General features: G+C 49.7%; 1 protein-coding gene across 1 annotated transcript in view; it reads left to right on the top strand.

Moving 5' to 3' along the window:
- Nucleotides 1-12,104, top strand: part of LOC140421149 (potassium/sodium hyperpolarization-activated cyclic nucleotide-gated channel 1-like) — a 93,884-nt gene extending 81,780 nt beyond the window's left edge. The window contains exons 5-6 of the mRNA XM_072505633.1: nt 10,951-11,109; nt 12,072-12,104. Of these exons, the coding sequence (XP_072361734.1) occupies nt 10,951-11,109; nt 12,072-12,104 (192 nt within the window). The remainder of the gene's footprint in view (nt 1-10,950; nt 11,110-12,071) is intronic.
- The last annotated feature ends 5,751 nt before the right edge of the window (nt 12,105-17,855 follow it).

Below are 17,855 nucleotides of genomic sequence, written 5' to 3'. Positions count from 1 at the left end.
CCCCCCGGTGTGGAAATCCCCCCCCCCTCCTCCCCAGCAATCGATGTGCTCTCCTCCACCCCCCCCCACTCCGCCCTTCCCTAACGCGGGAAAAAGCCTGCGCTTTTCTGAGCCAGCCCCGCCCCCTGTGGCGCAGCTCCTGTTGCGGCCTTATCCCAATTCCCCCATCCCCGGGCCTCCCCTCCCTCCAGCACCGGCGCCCACATTCCCCACAGTATCCCATCAAATCTCTTCCCCCACCCCCATCCATCGCCCCACCAGTGGAACATTCCTTACGCATATTTAAAACCCTGTATACAACCGACATCCCCTCCCCACAACCACAGACCCTCAGTTTGAGTCCAATTTTTCAGTTTGGATAAAGGTCCAAGCCTCTTCAGGCGTTTCAAAGTAGTGGTGTCGATCCTGAAATGTGACCCACAATCACGCTGGCTGCAGCATTCCGAATCACACCCCCTTCCTATGCAGCACTGCCTTGGCCCGATTAAAACCAGCTCTCTTCTTTGCCACCTCCGCGCTCCAGTCCTGGTAGATTCGGATCACCGCATTCTCCCATCTACTGCTCCGCTCCTTCTTGGCCCACCTCAGGACACTCTCTCTGTCCACGAAACGATGAAACCTCACCACTGACGCCCTTGGCGGCTCGTTGGCCTTGGGTCTCCTCGCCAGGACCCGATGAGCCCCATCTAGATCCAGGGGACTCGGAGAGGCCTCCGCACCCATCAGCGAATGGAGCATCGTGTAAGGGGGACCTTGCTCTCACCTTCCCACACGGGAAGTCGTCGAAAAAGTTCCGTTGGGGCTCCTCTGGAGAGCCCAAAAGTCCGTTTTAGCGGGAGCAGCCGAAATGTGCGGCTTAGCTCCGCATCACCGCAACCGGAAGTATTTAAATTCTTTTCAATGTGGACAAGTGGACGATGGTCTGTGTCTACAGTAAACCATTAACATACTCATGGAACTTGGAAATTCCAGTCACAAGACCTAAACACTCCTTTTCAATCTGGGTGTACCTACACTCAGTCGCAGTCATGGATCTGGATATGTAGGATATGGGAACCCATTCATTGAAATGGTCTTGTTGAAGTAGAATTTTTTTTAGTTGAAATTAGATAGTTGAAATTTTGGTGGGCCTGGTCGGGTCAAAGAAGGACAAGCTGGGAGCTTGGATCAACTGTTGTTTCAGATCTATCCATTCTTCATTATGACTGAATCCAGTTGAATTCAGTATTCTTTCTGATCAGCTGACGTAATGCAAGTTGTTCTACTGGAAACATTCTTGTTGAATTTCCCTAGAAAGTTGACAAATCCTAGAAAGCGTAAAACTGCTTTCTTGCCTTGGGGTATTTGCATTGATTTGATGGCTTGTACTTTGTCTTTGTCCGGCTTGATACCATTGGCTGTAATGTTGTCACCTAAGAATTTCAAAGAAGAGGCGGCAAACATACATTTAACTTGGTTCAGCTTTAAACCGTAGCTGTGTATTCTCTTGAACACTTCTCTAAGACGATTTTGTGTTCTGGCGTTGTGGAACAGATGATTATGTCATCGACATAAACACGAACACCTTCTAGATTTTCCGTAATTTGTTCCATTTTAAGATGAAAAATTTCCGAAGCAGAAATAATTCCAAAGGGCATTCTGTTGAAACAATACCTTCCGAAAGGTGTGTTGATGGTACAGAGGAGCTTGCTGGAGTCATCAATTTGCATCTGTCAAAAACCTTGCGAGGCATCAAGTTTGGTAAAAAATCTGCCAGTGACCATTTCAGATGTGACTTCCTCACGCTTTGGTATTGGGTAGTGTTCTCTTCTAATATTATGATTGAGATCTTTTGGATCCATACAGATTCTAATGTCACCCGTTGTTTTTTTGACACAGACTAGGGAGCTAACCCAATCAGTTGGTTGTAGTACCTTTGATATTATTCCTTGTGTTTGTAATCTTGTTGGTTCAGCCTTTAATCTGTCTCTGAGAGGAGCAGGTACACGCCTGGGTGGATGTATCACAGGCTTGGCATCTTTTTTCAAAAGTATTTTGTACTTGTATGATAATGTACCCATGCCTTGAAATACATCAGTATTCCAGTAAAAGTTGCTGGATGTCTTCTGTAAGTGTAGCTGATTCACAAGTATTGAGGAAAATTCTTTGACTGAGCCGCAAATCCTTACAAGCTTGAGCAACCAATAATGAAGAACAATTGCCATCCACTATCTCGAATCTGATTTGTTTGTGAATGTCCCGATTGGTGGCACGCAAATAATACAATCCATGTGATAAAATTGGATTGCCATTATAATCTTTTAAAGAATACTCTGGAGGAATTATGTCATGGTGACTTTTAATCACAGAAAAATCTTTGGAATTAAGAAGTTTCGCTGAGATTGGAGCATTATTAATACGGACAGTAGTCATCGATTCGTTGCTGACGACGTTGACTTCTTGATATTTTGTTGCTTGAAGATCCTTTTTATTTTCATGTAGAGCTTTTGTGTTGCTTGGAGATCCTTTTTGCTTGCTTGCAGAGTAGTCTGCGTAGATGCCTCAACCACTCCAACGAAGAAAGTATTTTCTAACGAGAAAATATCATCTTGTATGAAATCTTGTTAGTGTTGATTTGTTCATCTTTGTCAACAGCTCTCACATTGTATTTCTTTTTATGTGCAGGAAGAGGATAACTTGCAGATGATTGATACTGAGAAGCATAATGGTTTAGCTTGGAACATCTCAGACAGTGTTTTCCAAAAGCAGGATGTTGTCCCTTTAAGTGGGCGTTGCCACACCTATGACACGTCATCACGTTGTCATCGTGACATATTTTTGATGTTTGCGCATGCGCAGACCTCTTTTACAACGTCTCGCATTTCTGAGCGTAGTGCGCATGTCCTGCGCTTGAGAATGCATGTGCTGGGTAGCTGCTGTTCCGAACAGTCTTCTGTGCTGCCTGCGACACCATTTTTATTTTTTCTGCTTTGTGGAATATTTTTGCGCCTTTTTCCTTGGGATAAAATTCTAAATACTGACTTTTGGTCTGTTCACTGCAGATGCATTTCTCTATCGCGATTTTCAACATTAAATCGTTTTGCCGAATTAAAGCTTCTCGCACAGTATCATTAGTAATTCCATAAACAATTTGATCTCTTACAAGAGAATCATGAAGATCCGCATAGTTAAATGTTTGAGCTGAGAGTTTGAGATCTGTAATGAAGTTATTCACTGGTTCACCAACTTTTTGAACACACTTATGAAACCTGAATCTTTCTAAAATTTCATTAGCTTGCATCTTGCAATGGTCATCGAATTTCGCGATAATTTGTTCAAACTTCGACTTATCTTCAGTAGCAGCAAAATTAAACTAATTACATATTTCAATTGCTTGCTGTCCTGCTGGGGACAGAAGCAAAGTGATTCATCTTGCATCAGACGCAGCATTTAAATCACTAGCTTCCAGATAGAATTGAAATTGTTGTTCAAACAACTTCCAGTTTAAGTTCAGATTACCGATGGTCTTTAGATGTCTTGGACAGTGCACTTGGTCCATCGATAACCTGTTTTGCCGAGGATTCCGAAGTTGCGATGACTTCCCCAGTCGAATAGTTGATTCCGATTTATCTTATTTTTTGTTCAAATTTCTTTACTAGTCTTTATTAAAAGCCTAATTAACCTGGTACCATGTTATATTAATGAGTAGTAGTCTTCTTGTAAAGATAAACTAATTTATTGAGTAATATAAATAAATATTGTGAGTTCTTTTACTTAACACTCAACTAGTAAAATAAAGAAACAATTGTAGAGATAACTAATTAAATTATACAATACAATATTTTGATAAAAAATAACCTCTCTCTAGCTTTACTATGTCTGTTTTCTCTGCACTCCTGATACACACTGCCAACAGAAAGAGAGGGAAAACTATTAGTATAGGTCCTGACAGTGAGACCTCTAGTGTTCAAATGCTTGTACTAGCATTACATATATTGATCATGTATATTGATATACAAAGATCACCACACACTTTATCAAAACCTTTTATAACTTTAAACGTTTCGGTCACACTTCAGCCTGTTTTTTTAAAGGGAAGAGACCTACTCTGTCAATCCTTTCCTGAAATGTATACCCATACATTTCAATATCATCCTTGTAAATATTCTCTGCATCCCCTCAATTGTCTCTATAAATTATCTTTTAATAATATTGCAACCAGCCAAACATGCCATACTCTAAATGCAATCTTGTGTGGTTTGGTACAGGTTTCACCTATCTTCCTTAGAAATAAATCCTAGGTCTTGCATTGCTTTTTTTAATCGCCTTGCAAACTAGTGGCATAACATTTTGTGCTTGACGTATTTGTACTCTTAGATCCCTTTGTTTGCCCAACCATACATAGATACATACCTTCTAAGCAATGCGGCCCTCCCTATTTTTCTTACCAAAATGTACTACCTCACATGCATCTGTGTTTAACTTCATTTGCCAATTACTTACCTGTTTTGTGCATTTATTAATGTTTTCCTTTAAATTGTAGCAGTTCTCCGCAATACTCTTTATTATTCCTGCCAATCTGGTGTCATCCATGAATTTAAAAATTGGCCCATATGTGTACCTCCATGTTGTGCTACAGGACCCCTTGGAAGTCCCAAAGCAATGGCTCCAATGGACTTGCCCGGGGCATACCATTCCATGTGGTGGCGCCTCACTTTAGGTATCTTGGGGTTCAGGTGGCCGGGGATTGGGCAGGTCTTCGGAAGTTCAATTTCACTAGCTGGGTGGGGAGGGTGAAGGCTGATTTGTTGAGGTGGGTTAATCTTCCTCTGTCATTGGCGGGCCTGCTACAGGCAGTAAAGATGAATATTTTACCATAATTCTTAAATTTTGTTTTAGTGCGTGCTGGTCATTTTGTCCAAAACATTTTTGAAGGGGCTGGATAGACTGATCTCTTCGTTTGTCTGGATGGGGAAGGGAGACTGCAGAGGGGACAGCAGTGGGGGGTGGGGTTTGTGGGTGAGACTGGAGGCACATTTAGGGGGTTGGTGTTGCGGCCAGTGGCCCTGATAGCCCCAGGGAAGTATTTGGTAAGTGTCATGTGAGAGTACCTTTAAGAAATGGGTGTTTATAAAAGGGTATGTATATAAATATCTGTAGTGAGAGTACCTTGAAGAAATGAGCGTTAACTATTGCAGTGATGTTAGAGAGTGGGTGGAGCTGGACTGTCTGTCAGCTTTTTACTTTCATTTTTGAGCAGGCTGCAGGGTGTGTTTTAGTTTTGTTTTCAGTGTTGGAGCTGAAGCCAGACAGCAGGTGTACTGCTGTTCTCTCTGCCATCAAAAGACTATCTCATGATCATTTGGTGAATTCAGAATTATAAATGTTCTCAGTAGTGAATGTAAACCTAATATGCTTCTGTTGAAAGGTGTTTTAAGTCTTATGGATGTTAAAGGGAAAGCTTAAAGGATTACTTAGTGTTGTGTTCTTTGGGGGTTGTATTTGAATTAATGGTTGCTAAGATGTTCACTGTATGTTTTAAAAAGGTTAACTTGAGTTCATGGAATAAACATTGTTTTGCTTTAAAAAATACTTTTCCATTTCTGCTGTACCGCACCTGTAGAGTGGGCCGTGTGCTCCCCATACCACAATCTATTAAAAGTTGTGGGTCAGGTGAACTCCGTGATACACTTTGGGGTTCTCTAAACCCTGGCCCATAACATGCGTCCAGTGGGGGTGGCCATGCTGAAGATTTGGAGGCAGTTTTGGCAGCATTTTAGATTGGGCGTGGGATTGGGGGAATGGTGGAGGGGGGATTCCGATCAGGGGAAATCATTGGTTTGAGCCGGGGAGGATGGATACGAGGCTCTGGAAAGGGAAGAAAAAAGGGATTAGGGAGATGAGTGATCTGTTTCTGGGAGGGCCGTTTGTGAGCTTGGAAGAGCTGCATGAGAAGTTTGGGTTGGTGCGGGGTGAGAGTTTCCGGTACATGCTAGTGGGGAACTTTGCCAGGAAGGTGATCCCGATCCTCCCGATAGCGCCTGCCTCCTCGTTGCTGAAGGCGGTGCTGTCAGCCGGGGGGGGGGGGGGATTGAGAGCGTGGGTCGTCTCGGCGATTTGCAGGAGACTTTTGGAGGAGGATAAGGTGTCCATGGAGGGCATTAAGGCTAAGTGGGAGGAAGAGCTGGGGACGGCGTTGGAGGAAGGACTGTGGTGCGAGGTGCTGTGAAGACTGAATGTCTTTACTTTGTGTGCGAGGCTGGAACTGAAACAGCTCAAGGTGGTGTACAGAGCGCACCTGCCAAAGTCAAAGATGAGCCGGCTGTTTGAGGGGGTGAAGGGGCCCTGCGAACCATGTACATATGTTGCGGTCCTGCCTGAAGTTGGAAGGGTTTTGGAGGGCGGTTTTCAGCACCATTTCGGAGGTTCTGTATGTCGATATAGAGCCCGGTCCCCTGGAAGCCACATTCGAGGTGTCGGACTGGCCGGAGTTGCAGGCAGGTGCGGGGCCAGATGTCTTAGTATTCACCTCGCTGACTGCTTGCAGGCAGGTCTTGTTGGGCTTCTCCACCCTGTGCTGTGGCATGGCGGAAGGACCTGCTGGGGCTTTTAGTCCTGGAGAAGGTGAAATTTTCTCTGAGGGGAACAAGTGATGGAATCATACAATTTACAGTGCAGAAGGAGGCAGGGGGAGGAAAGAGAAGCCTACCAGGGTCGGAGGAGTGTCGGGGAAGGTTGGGGGGACATGCTATTCGGACGGGAACCACCCGCCATGACAGGGCGATGCCCACGCAATGGGCGCCATTATGGCGGCCATGCCAATGGGCACCCACACAGGTCGCTGGCCCATCGCAGGCATCATGGTCATTTGGGTGTTTGGCGGGCCCCTCGCCGCCCACCCCACCCAGCCGGCAGCACCCACCGGGAGTGGTGACGGAGGGCCACACCCACGGCAGCCCCCGTGAGGGCTGTGCCATGGAACGGTGGCCCTGGCAGGAGGGCCGGAGACAAATGCAGCGGCACTGACAGGGTGGCGGTGGGAACCATGCGTGGCTGGGGCGAATGGTGCCAACCTGGGCGACCATTTAGTCCATGGCACCTGGTTGCGGACGGCTGCATGTGCCATGATAACAATCCTTATCCCCTCACCCCCTGCAGATCATAATGTTTGGCCACCACCCAGCAATGTTGGCTGCCGTGGCGAGGGTCGCTGCCCTGCATGTTGCCCTGTGGGAGCGTGAGCGGGGGCGGCAGCAGAGGAGCGGACCACAGAGGGGCATGTGCCAGCTGTTCAGGCTGCAGGTCCGTCTGCCCGCCAGTCCGAAGAGGAGGAGGAGGAACCAGACGAGGGGAAGCCGCTGGATGATGAAGGGGGGGGGGAGGGGGAGGAGGAAGTGGTAGTGCCACGGAGGCCTCTGAGGCCCCGTGTTTGCAGGCGCCGCAAGTCGTTCCAGGACCTCCCGGACAGGGCATGCAGGAGGAGACTGATGATGAGCCGGGAAACCGTGGCCGACATCTGCCACATGATGGCACACCTGGAACCGCGTGGGACTGGGGGGAGGACACCCTCTTCCGGTGGCCGTCAAGGTTACGGTCGCCCTAAACATCTAAGCGACGGGGTCGTTCCAGTCACCGAGTGGGGACCTATCTGGCATCTCCCAGGCGTCGGTGCACAGGTGCATCCATGCCGTGACTGATGCCCTGTATGCCATTGTGGACCGGTGCATCCAGGTCCAGGGGGTCATCGATGGGGTGCACATTGCCCTACGGCCATCATCATGTAACAGGCCGGTGTTCAAGAACAGGAAGGGCTACTACTCCATGAACGTGCAGGTGCTCTGTGACCATCAGATGAAGATACTGCACGTCTGCGCCCGGACATGTTCGAGGGACCCCCCCCCCCCCCCCCCTCCCAACTGCCGGCTGTGGGGCTGGTTGCTGGGCGACAGGAGCTACCCATTTACCCGGTGCAGTCTTGGCTGATGAAGCCTATACGGAGGCCACAGACCGCTTTGGCGTTCTGAAGATGCACTTCAGGTGCCTGGACCGTTCTGACTGGGCCCACCAGTACGACTCAAGGAGCGTCGGCCACAAAGTTGTGGTCTGCTGCGTTCTCCACAATATAGCCCAGCAGAGGGGTGATGTGCTGGGGGTAGAGGAGGGGAGGAGGGGGATCAGGAGGAGGGGCAGGCCTCTCGAGACAAGGAGGAGGGGGAGGAGCGGGACATGGAGGCTGGATATAGACGGGAAGCAGCACGATGCCACCGGCAGGGCCAGCGAGCATGGGACGGGTTAATAGCCGCACGTTTCTGCTGCCCTCCGACTGTCCGGCCCCTCGGCTGCTCCTACCTCCACCTGCGAACCGGAACGGCTGTGTGGTGCAAACCAGTATGTGTCCCAGGAGCTTTCTCACTCATGATCCCAACCGAGATTATAGTTTCTGCGATGGTGGAGGATGTGGGTGATAGCAGTGCCAGCAAGTCTAACGCAGTGTCGTCATCGGACCCAAAGTCCGCGTCTCCTGTGTCCTTGTGTGCTGTCAGTTGGATCCCTGCGTGTCCGTCCCCTGCATGTCCCTTCCCTGCATGTCCGTCCCCTGCGTGTCCATCCCAAGTGTATCTGTCCCCCATGTCGATGTGTGCTGAGTTGCCGTCCTCTGTTTGATTGTGTGCTGTGTGTCCACCCTCTCTGTTTCTGCCCCTGTGTAGATGTGACCTGCGCAGATGTGACCTGCGCAGATGTGACCTGTGCCGGTGTGTCCTGTGCCGGTGTGTCCTGTGCCGGTGTGTCCTGTGCAGATGGCGCAGGGCTGTTGAGATGGCTGGCCTCCCTGTCGGTGCTCGCGTCCCTGGGGGGGCACCGGCCCTGGCATTGGCTGGGGGCGGGGGGTGCCGGATGGGCCCGGAACATCGCCGGCTGGTCCTGTAAGACATAAGACAGCATATATGGTTAGACCAACGGGCGGAGTTAAGGGGGGGTTGTGGTGAGGGGGGTTGTGGTAAAGGGTGGGGGTTGGCACAAAGGTGTTGTGAGGAGCCACGGCCAGGCAGGGGCACATCTCACTTGGTGGCACACCTCCGACATCCGCATTGGCAACCTCCCGATCATCGGGTCCGCCAGCAAAATCAAGTGCCCTCCGCTCGGCCATGGTGAGGGGACGCAGTTCAGCCGTTCCACCTCCAGTCTTCTCCCACTCCCTGCGGTTATGGGTGCTCTTCCCCTGCGGTGTGGGGGGGGGGGGGGCACACAAACATCAACAGCGTTAGACAGTCTGACGCATGCGACCCAGCGGTTGGCTCCGTGATGGCATTGGTGCACAGGGCATGAGGCCACTGCTACTACCATAGGTGGGTGCAGCCATGTGGTCAAGGCGGGGATGGGACTGTCCCAATTGTGGGTGAGGGGGGCTCACATGTGTCGGGTAAAGGGGTTAGTGCCAGGGGCACGCTGCCTGCCCTGAGTAGGTCGTGCAGCTTCTTGCAGCACTGCTCGCCTGTCCTGACAAGCATCCCAACGGCGTAACTTTGAAATTTTTTTGGAGAATTGCGCCCATAATCCTAAAATTGGAATTAGACTTTTAGGGAGTGACATAAAGAAAAACGTTTCCATGCCAAGGTTACTGGAAATTTGGAACTCATTGTGCTCTCCCTTGAGTGTGGTGCGGCCGGTGAATGACGGAAGAGCCGGGAGGGAATTCTCCGGTCTCCCCAGCGAGGCCGCAGCCAGGCGCTGTTCAGCACTGGTCCACACAAATGTAGGCAGATGCCGCCCGGGGGCCATCGGAGATCCCAGGGTGGTTAGGGTCAGTGCAGGGTGGCCCTCTCCCTGGAACGCAGGCACCTTGACCCAGCTGGCACTTTGGCATTGCCAACTTGGCAGGATGGTTAGCACTATTGCTTCACAGCGCCAGGTACCTGGGTTCAATTCCCAGCTTGAATCACTGTCTGTGTGGAGTCTGCACGTTATCCCCTTGTCTGCGTGTGTTTCCTCCGGGTGCTCCGGTTTCCTCCCACAAATCCGAAAGACATGATTGTTAGGAGAATTGGCCATTCTGAATTCTCCCTCAGTGTACCCGAACAGGCAACCAGGGTATTTTCACAGTATCTTCATTGCAGTGTTAATGTAAGCCTACTGTGACACTAATAAAGATTATTATTATTAGGATGGCACTGCCAAGCTGGCAGGAGTACTGTCCGGATGCCAGGGTGGCAGTGCAAGGGTGCCCACGTGCCAGGCTCTGCTAAGGGCTGGGTGCGAGGGGGGCCGTGCCGATGAAATGAGGATTGGGGGGGGTGGGGGGGGGGGGGGGGGAGGTTTGAAGGGTGGGGGTGTGTAGGGCAGGTAGATAGGAGCCTCTGGGAGGTTGGGGGTGTGTGATCGGTGGGGGTCCTAGCCGGGAGGGGTTGTTGTAAGGAGCTTGGGAAGCTTGAAGAGAGGGATCAACACGGACCCCATAGCGGGGTGCCCTCACCTGGGCAGTGCGGGGTAGTGTCCATGTGTGTGTGGGAGTGACATTGCCCACAGGTGAGGGGTGTGGGAGTCCTACAAACTCACTTGGAGATTGGGCACTCTTTCAAAATGGCGCGATCTTGGAGTTCAGCTCCCCAGTGTTAAAAAAACTCTGGATAGGATTCTTCCACCCCGCCTGTCGCAAGAACGCCATGGGCGAGACGCAGACTATGGAGAAGTCCACTAACCTCGTGTGGGTTTCTCTGGTCCCAGGGTGCGTGTGGCTGGAGAATCCCATCCTCTAAGTGGGGGATAAACCGGTGAGAAACTCCCCAGGGTCAAAAAAAGTGACTAAGTGTCATTGAATAGCGGTGGGGAACCTGCCAGCAAAGTCAGCGAAGAACTATCTGAAAAACTATCTGAAAAACCTGCCACAAATGAACTTAGAAATTTTTTGGAAGAATTGCGCCCTAAATAAATGAAGCTTTATTCTTTCTAATCACTTTTGTTTTACTTTTTCAGATACATGAGTGGGATGTGGGTATGACAAAAGTCTTGCATTTAATTTATTGGATTGCTGTTGCTGTGCTTTTCTGTCACTGGAATGCCTGTCTGCAGTTTCTCATTGTGTTGATACAAGAATTTCCTGAAAATAGCTGGGTGCATATCCAGGGTCTTGAGGTGAGATTTGCGTAACTCTTGTATAAACTATCTTGATTTTTCACATCTTTGGTTGCTATTTAGGTTCCTTGATTTTAACCTTTTCTGTGCAAAAGCTTTTGTATTAACCTGGTGCAATTATGAAGGAGTTTTCTGCAATGTATATCTTCAGCTCGTAATGCTTTAACGTGAAAATCTTCCAAATTTATCGTGAACTTGATACAAAATGAAGTGTTCACAGTTTTTTAAATATGCAAGTAAATTATTTTTTGCATAAATTATTTTCAATAGACCTTTCTTTTAAAAATGTATCTGTTGAATCACATTCTGGTTTGGCTTGTTTGGCTGAAGAATAGATAACTGGCAGGTTTCATGGTATCGCACAACATTCCCTCACAGTGTGTGCAAACCTGCCAAATTTAGCATTCTACCTTGAGGCATTTTTCATTTGACTAATACTCCAACAATAACATAACTTCTGGAGGGTTAATCCAGAGATTTCCTGAAGCAATCAGTAATTGTATTATTGTTCTACGGTAAATTTTGATACCAAGCCATAACCCTGAACACTGTAATCTTTCTGATTGTCTCATTATAATGGTCTCACATTTATGAAGTGGCTTACGAGCTACTTGCTGCTTCAATTGCCACTACACTTTATAGCTACTCCTACCAGGTGATCTGTTGTCATGGTATGTCAGGCTCATCTGTCTTGCACCATCCTTACATCCACTGAAATTCATCTGCAACTACTCTGAAGTCTGCAATCCAATTATGCTTAGGCTGGAACGATAGAGAAAATGCTGGAAATTCCAGCATCCGCAGTAATTTGCTTTTTTCCTATGCTTAGGCTGACCCCTCTTTCTGCTGCCTTCCTAATTTCCTTGGATGCAGTGAATTAAAGAGGAACACTAGAGCACTAATTATCATTCCATAAGTCTCAGTAAATATCGTTAAACTCTATATTGTCTTCTCATTTGTAGCCAGCTTACTATTCATTCTTCTTTTCCCCATGAGCGCTGGCATTAGCCATGAATCTGCCTACTATAAAAAGCCTTTTGAAAATCCATGGGCTGGGTTTTCCAGTGGTGGAGGCAGCTTGCCATTGGCCAGCAGTGGGATTTTCCGGTCCCACCAATGTCAAAGGCATTTTGCTGTTGGGGAGCTCGTCGCAGTGGGGGACGGGGTGGTCGCTATTGGCGGGACAGAAAGGCAGAAAGTTCAGCCCCAAGTATATTCCTGTGCTGCATAACCTTGAACTTCCACTGAATGGGGAAGGCAATCGTGTAGTGATATTGTCACTGGACTGGTGATCCAAAGACCCAGGGTAATACTCTGAGGACCCAGGTTCGTATCCCACCATGGCAAATGGTGGAAATTTAATCCAATAAATATCTGGAAATAAAGTTGAATAATGATAAAACAATTGTAAATTGTCGTAAATAAAACCCAGCTGGTTTACTAATGTCCTTTAGGGAAGGAAATCTGCAGTCCTCACCTAGTCTAGCCTACGTGTGATTCCAGATCCACAGTAATGTGGTTGACTCTTAAATGCCCTCTGAAATAGCCTAGCAAGCCACTCGGTTGTATCAAATCATTACAAAGTAAATAAAAAGGAAAGAAACTGGGCCTAACACCCTGCATCGACCTGGGCAATGGACATGACAATGCCAAACTCAGCCTGGTCGACCTCGCAAAGTCCACCTTACTAACACCTGGTGGCTTGTGCTAAAATTGGGAGAGCAAAGTCGGACAGAGTCATACTCACGGAACCATATCTTACAGATAACGTCCCAGACACTATCACCGTCCCTGGGTATGTCCTGTCCCACATCAGCAGAGGTGGCGGCACAGTGGTATACAGTCATAGAATCATAGAATTGTTATAACTTGCCTGCTTACCATTGGCTGGGGACTAATGACAATCCCACAATCCTGTGGGAGTATGAGCTTCCCCAATGAGGGGGGCGGAGAAACCATTAGTAAACTCCATGTATAAATAAAACTGGCCAGTTTGGAACCAGCAGGTAGGAGTGTGCGGCAAGGGAAGTTGCTGCTGCTGTTATATATATATATGTTATTGTAAATAAATGTTATTACTTTGTATCCTTAAAACTCGTGCTGGATTCTTCGTGGCCCTTACAAAACTGGCGACGAGGGTTAAAGTGAATAGCTGTCTACACTGCTGAAGCCACCTCCCTGGATTTTTGTTGGATACAGGTTGGAAGTTGTTTTCTATTATACCATGCCTCTGTACGGACGTTTGGATGTTTTTGATGCTGCGCTGGAAAGCTGGAACCAGTACGCACAACGGATGCGTTACTATTTCCGGGCAAACAATATCACCGAAAACGAGCGCCAGGTGGTCATATTGCTCACCGCCTGCGGCCCGCATACGTTTGGGGTGATTAGGAGCCTTACGTACCCAGCTGCGCCGGACACCAAAACGTTTGATGAACTTGTGAATATAGTGGGGCAACATTTTAACCCAACCCCGTCCACGATAGTCCAGCGTTACCGGTTTAATAGTGCTGAGAGGACCCCTGGAGAATCCCTTGCCGACTTTCTATCTAGGCTACGCAGGATTGCGGAGTACTGTGACTATGGTGAGACCTTGTCAGAAATGTTACGCGACCGTTTGGTTTGCGGTATTAACAATGCGGCCACCCAGAGAAAGTTGTTAGCTGAGCCAACATTGACTTTTCAACAGGCCATTCAAATAGTATTGTCCCGAGAGAACGCAGAACGAGGAGTGCAGAAGTTACAGGGAATGGAAGTGCATGCCTTGGGGCGCAACCCCTACCGTCCGAAAACGTCCCCCCGCACTCCTGCGGTACCTTGTGCGAGGCGACGTCTGGACCGACGCCAGTGGCCGTCGGACATTCCTCCCCGAAGGGAGCCTTCTCCAGAACCAATGGATGAGGAGCCATGTCCGTGTCAGACTTGTAGGCACCGGCCCCGTCGCGGACGCCGGTCCTGGGGACGCCAGAGGCGCCGTCGTTCCGACCGAAACTGGGACCAGCCCAGGGGCCGTACCTTCCATATGGATGAACGTGCGGCGACTACTCCTGAGGACGTGGAGACGGAGGACGACTGCCTGCAGCTGCATTGTGTGGCAGCTCCCCGTGTGGCCCCCATTAAGGTGACAGTACGGGTCAATGGTCACCCGCTTGAGATGGAGTTGGACACTGGCGCAGCGGTCTCCGTGATCGCCCAGAGGACATTCGACTGCATCAAGCAGGGTATACAGACCCTTACATTAACCGACTCACAGGCCAGGTTGGCCACCTACACGGGGGAGCCACTGGACATTGCAGGAACTACAATGACCCCTGTTGTTTATGGATGCAAGGAGGGGCGTTTCCCACTTATCGTGGTGCGCGGCCAGGGGCCCAGCCTGTTGGGTCGGGACTGGTTGCGCCATTTGCGGTTGCAATGGCAACACATCCTCCAAACAGTTTCCGGAGGGTTGACTGAGGTGCTAGGACGATGCCCAGATGTATTCCAGCCTGGTTTGGGGAAAATAAAAGGGGCCGTAGCCCGTATCCAAGTCGAACCAGGAGCCACGCCGCGCTATTTCCGGGCGCGCCCGGTGCCTTACGCCTTGCTCGAGAAGGTAGAAGGGGAGCTCACTCGTTTGGAGAGTTTGGGTATTATCAGGCCCGTCCGTTTTGCTCACTGGGCAGCACCAGTTGTACCTATAATGAAGCCAGATGCCACAGTTCGCTTGTGTGGCGACTATAAACTTGCAGTGAATACGGCTTCCCGACTTGACCGATATCCAATGCCTCGCATAGAGGATCTCTACGCGAAGCTTGCAGGCGGACTCTCATTCACAAAACTAGATATGAGTCACGTCTACCTACAGTTGGAGCTGGACCTTGCCTCCCGACTATATGTAACAATTAATACACACCGGGGCCTGTATAAATATACACGGTTGCCTTTTGGAGTATCCTCTGCCTGCGCTATTTTTCAATGTGTTATGGAGGGCATTTTGAGAGGTTTACCACGTGTCGCTGTCTACTTAGATGACGTTTTGATTACAGGAACGTCGGAGCAGGAACATTTGGAAAATCTGGAGGCTGTCCTTAGACGTTTTTCGGAGGCTGGAGTCCATTTACGTCGCACAAAGTGCGTATTTCAGGCAACGGAAGTAGTCTACCTAGGTTATCGGGTGAACCGCGAAGGTTTGCACCCCGTCGCAGAGAAGGTGCGTGCGATTCAACAGGCCCCCGCCCCGACTGACACTTCGCATCTTCGTTCTTTTCTTGGTCTCGTAAACTATTACGGGAAGTTCCTCCCCAATCTGGCAACTACGCTGGCCCTGTTGCACCTTCTGCTCAAGAAAAATCACACCTGGGTTTGGGGTCAGCCGCAAGAAACCTCTTTCCGGCGGGTAAAGCAACAATTGTCGTCGTCTGGGTTACTAACCCACTATGATCCTGGAAAGCCTTTGCTCGTCACGTGATGCATCCCCGTATGGTATTGGGGCCGTCCTGTCCCACAAGATGGATAACGGGGCCGAGCGACCGATAGCTTTCGCCTCCCGCACATTGACAGCAGCGGGAAAAAAGTACGCGCAGATCGAGAAGGAAGACCTGGCAGTGGTTTTTGCGGTGAAACGCTTCCACCAGTACGTGTATGGTCGCCATTTCACTATCGTGACTGATCATAAGCCTCTGTTGGGACTTTTCCGAGAGGATAAGCCAATACCGCCCATTGCTTCCGCACGGATCCAGCGCTGGGCTTTGTTGCTTGCTGCATACGAGTATTCTCTGGAGCACAAACCAGGAACGCAGATAGCAAATGCCGACGCACTGAGCCGATTGCCTTTATCGACCGGCCCCATGTCGACCCCCACGACCGGTGAGGTGGTTGCAACCCTAAATTTTATGGACACCTTGCCTGTCACGGCATCACAGATCCGTGAGTGGACCCAGATGGAGCCAGTCCTGTCAAAGGTTCGGCACATAGTCCTGTATGGTGGGCAGCATAGACAGCTCCCAGGCAAGATGCGGGCATTTTCCTCCAAGCTGTCAGAATTCAGCGTGGAAGACGGCATCCTTTTGTGGGGGACGCGTGTGATTGTCCCGGAAAAAGGCCAGGAGCTGATACTAAAAGACTTGCACAATGGGCATCCAGGTGTGACCAAAATGAAAATGTTGGCCTGGAGTTATGTCTGGTGGCCAGGCCTCGACACCGACATTGATAAGGTGGCCCAAAACTGCTCCATTTGCCAGGAGCATCAGAAGCTTCCGCCGGCCGCACCCCTACATCACTGGAAATGGCCAGGGCGGCCTTGGGTGCGCTTGCATGCAGATTTCGCAGGCCCTTTTCAAGGATCCATGTTCCTTCTATTAATCGACACTCCAGTCTAAATGGCTGGAGGTGCATAAGATACAGGGGACAACATCCTGCGCAACAATTGGAAAGATGCGTTTGTCTTTTAGTATGCATGGCCTCCCCGAGGTGCTGCCCACGGATAACGGCACTCCATTCACGAGTGAGGAGTTTGCGAGGTTCATAAAGATGAACGGCATACGCCATATCCGCACTGCCCCTTGCCACCCGGCTTCAAATGGGTTGGCAGAGCGCGCAGTGCAGACATTCAAAAGAGGCCTAAAGAAGCAGTCTTCCGGATCAATGGACACGAGACTGGCTCGCTTTTTGTTTACATGTAGGACCACCCCCCATGCGGTGACTGGGGTAGCTGCCGCAGAACTCCTAATGGGCCGGAGACTTCGCACCAGCCTTAGTATGGTTTTCCCGGGCATTGGTGCAAAAGTACGCCGCACACAAGAACGGCAGGGACAGGGATTTTCTCGGCATCGGCCGATTCGGGAGTTTGCACCCGGTGACCCAGTGTTTGTTCGGAATTTTGCTGGTGGTGCCCAGTGGGTTCCTGGCGTAATCTTTCGCCAAACGGGCCCTAGATCTTACCAAGTGCAAGCCCAGGGTCGTCTCCAGCGCAAACATGTAGACCACGTTCGGTCCAGAGGACTATCTCCTCCAAAGATTCCCTGCCCCCCGGAGCTAATTTCTACAGCCGCAGAGACCAGAGACAATGGAAGGTAGTCCTCACAATCTTCCTCTGGTGTCTCACTCAAAGCCTGCGCAGGTCGTTACAGAACCGAATGGAGATAGAGACGCTGACATGACGGAGGCAGCAGACTCTGACTCCGAGATGGAGACACAGGACGCATCAGAGGGGGAATCCTCGGGTCCACGGGCCGTGGATGTGCAACCATTATGCCGTTCATCGCGGAAGTGCCGGTCTCCGGCTCGTTACCCGCCGCCTGATCCAGCGCCGCGTGCAAATGGTGTCCGGCCTGCGGCAAAACGAGTCCGACCTCTCCTTCGCCAGGGTCTTCGGTGGATTCGTTGGACTTTGGGGGAGGAGGGATGTTATAACCTGCCTGCTTACCATTGGCTGGGGACTAATGACAATCCCACAATCCTGTGGGAGTATGAGCTTCCCCAATGAGGGGGGCGGAGAAACCATTAGTAAACTCCATGTATAAATAAAGCTGGCCAGTTTGGAACCAGCAGGAAGGAGTGTGCAGCAAGGGAAGTTGCTGCTGCTGTTATATATATATATATATATATATGTTATTGTAAATAAATGTTATTACTTTGTATCCTTAAAACTCGTGCTGAATTCTTCGTGGCCCTTACAAAAAGAATCTACAGTGCAGAAGGAGGCCATTCAACCCATCGAGTCTGCACTGGCCCTTGGAAAGAGCACTTTAAGCCCATGTCTGCAC

This window comes from Scyliorhinus torazame, chromosome 1, assembly GCF_047496885.1.
Source record: "Scyliorhinus torazame isolate Kashiwa2021f chromosome 1, sScyTor2.1, whole genome shotgun sequence".
In the NCBI taxonomy this organism is placed as follows: domain Eukaryota; kingdom Metazoa; phylum Chordata; class Chondrichthyes; order Carcharhiniformes; family Scyliorhinidae; genus Scyliorhinus; species Scyliorhinus torazame.
The sequence above is the reverse complement of the archived record's forward strand: the minus strand, read 5'-3'. Positions and strand labels throughout refer to the sequence as shown.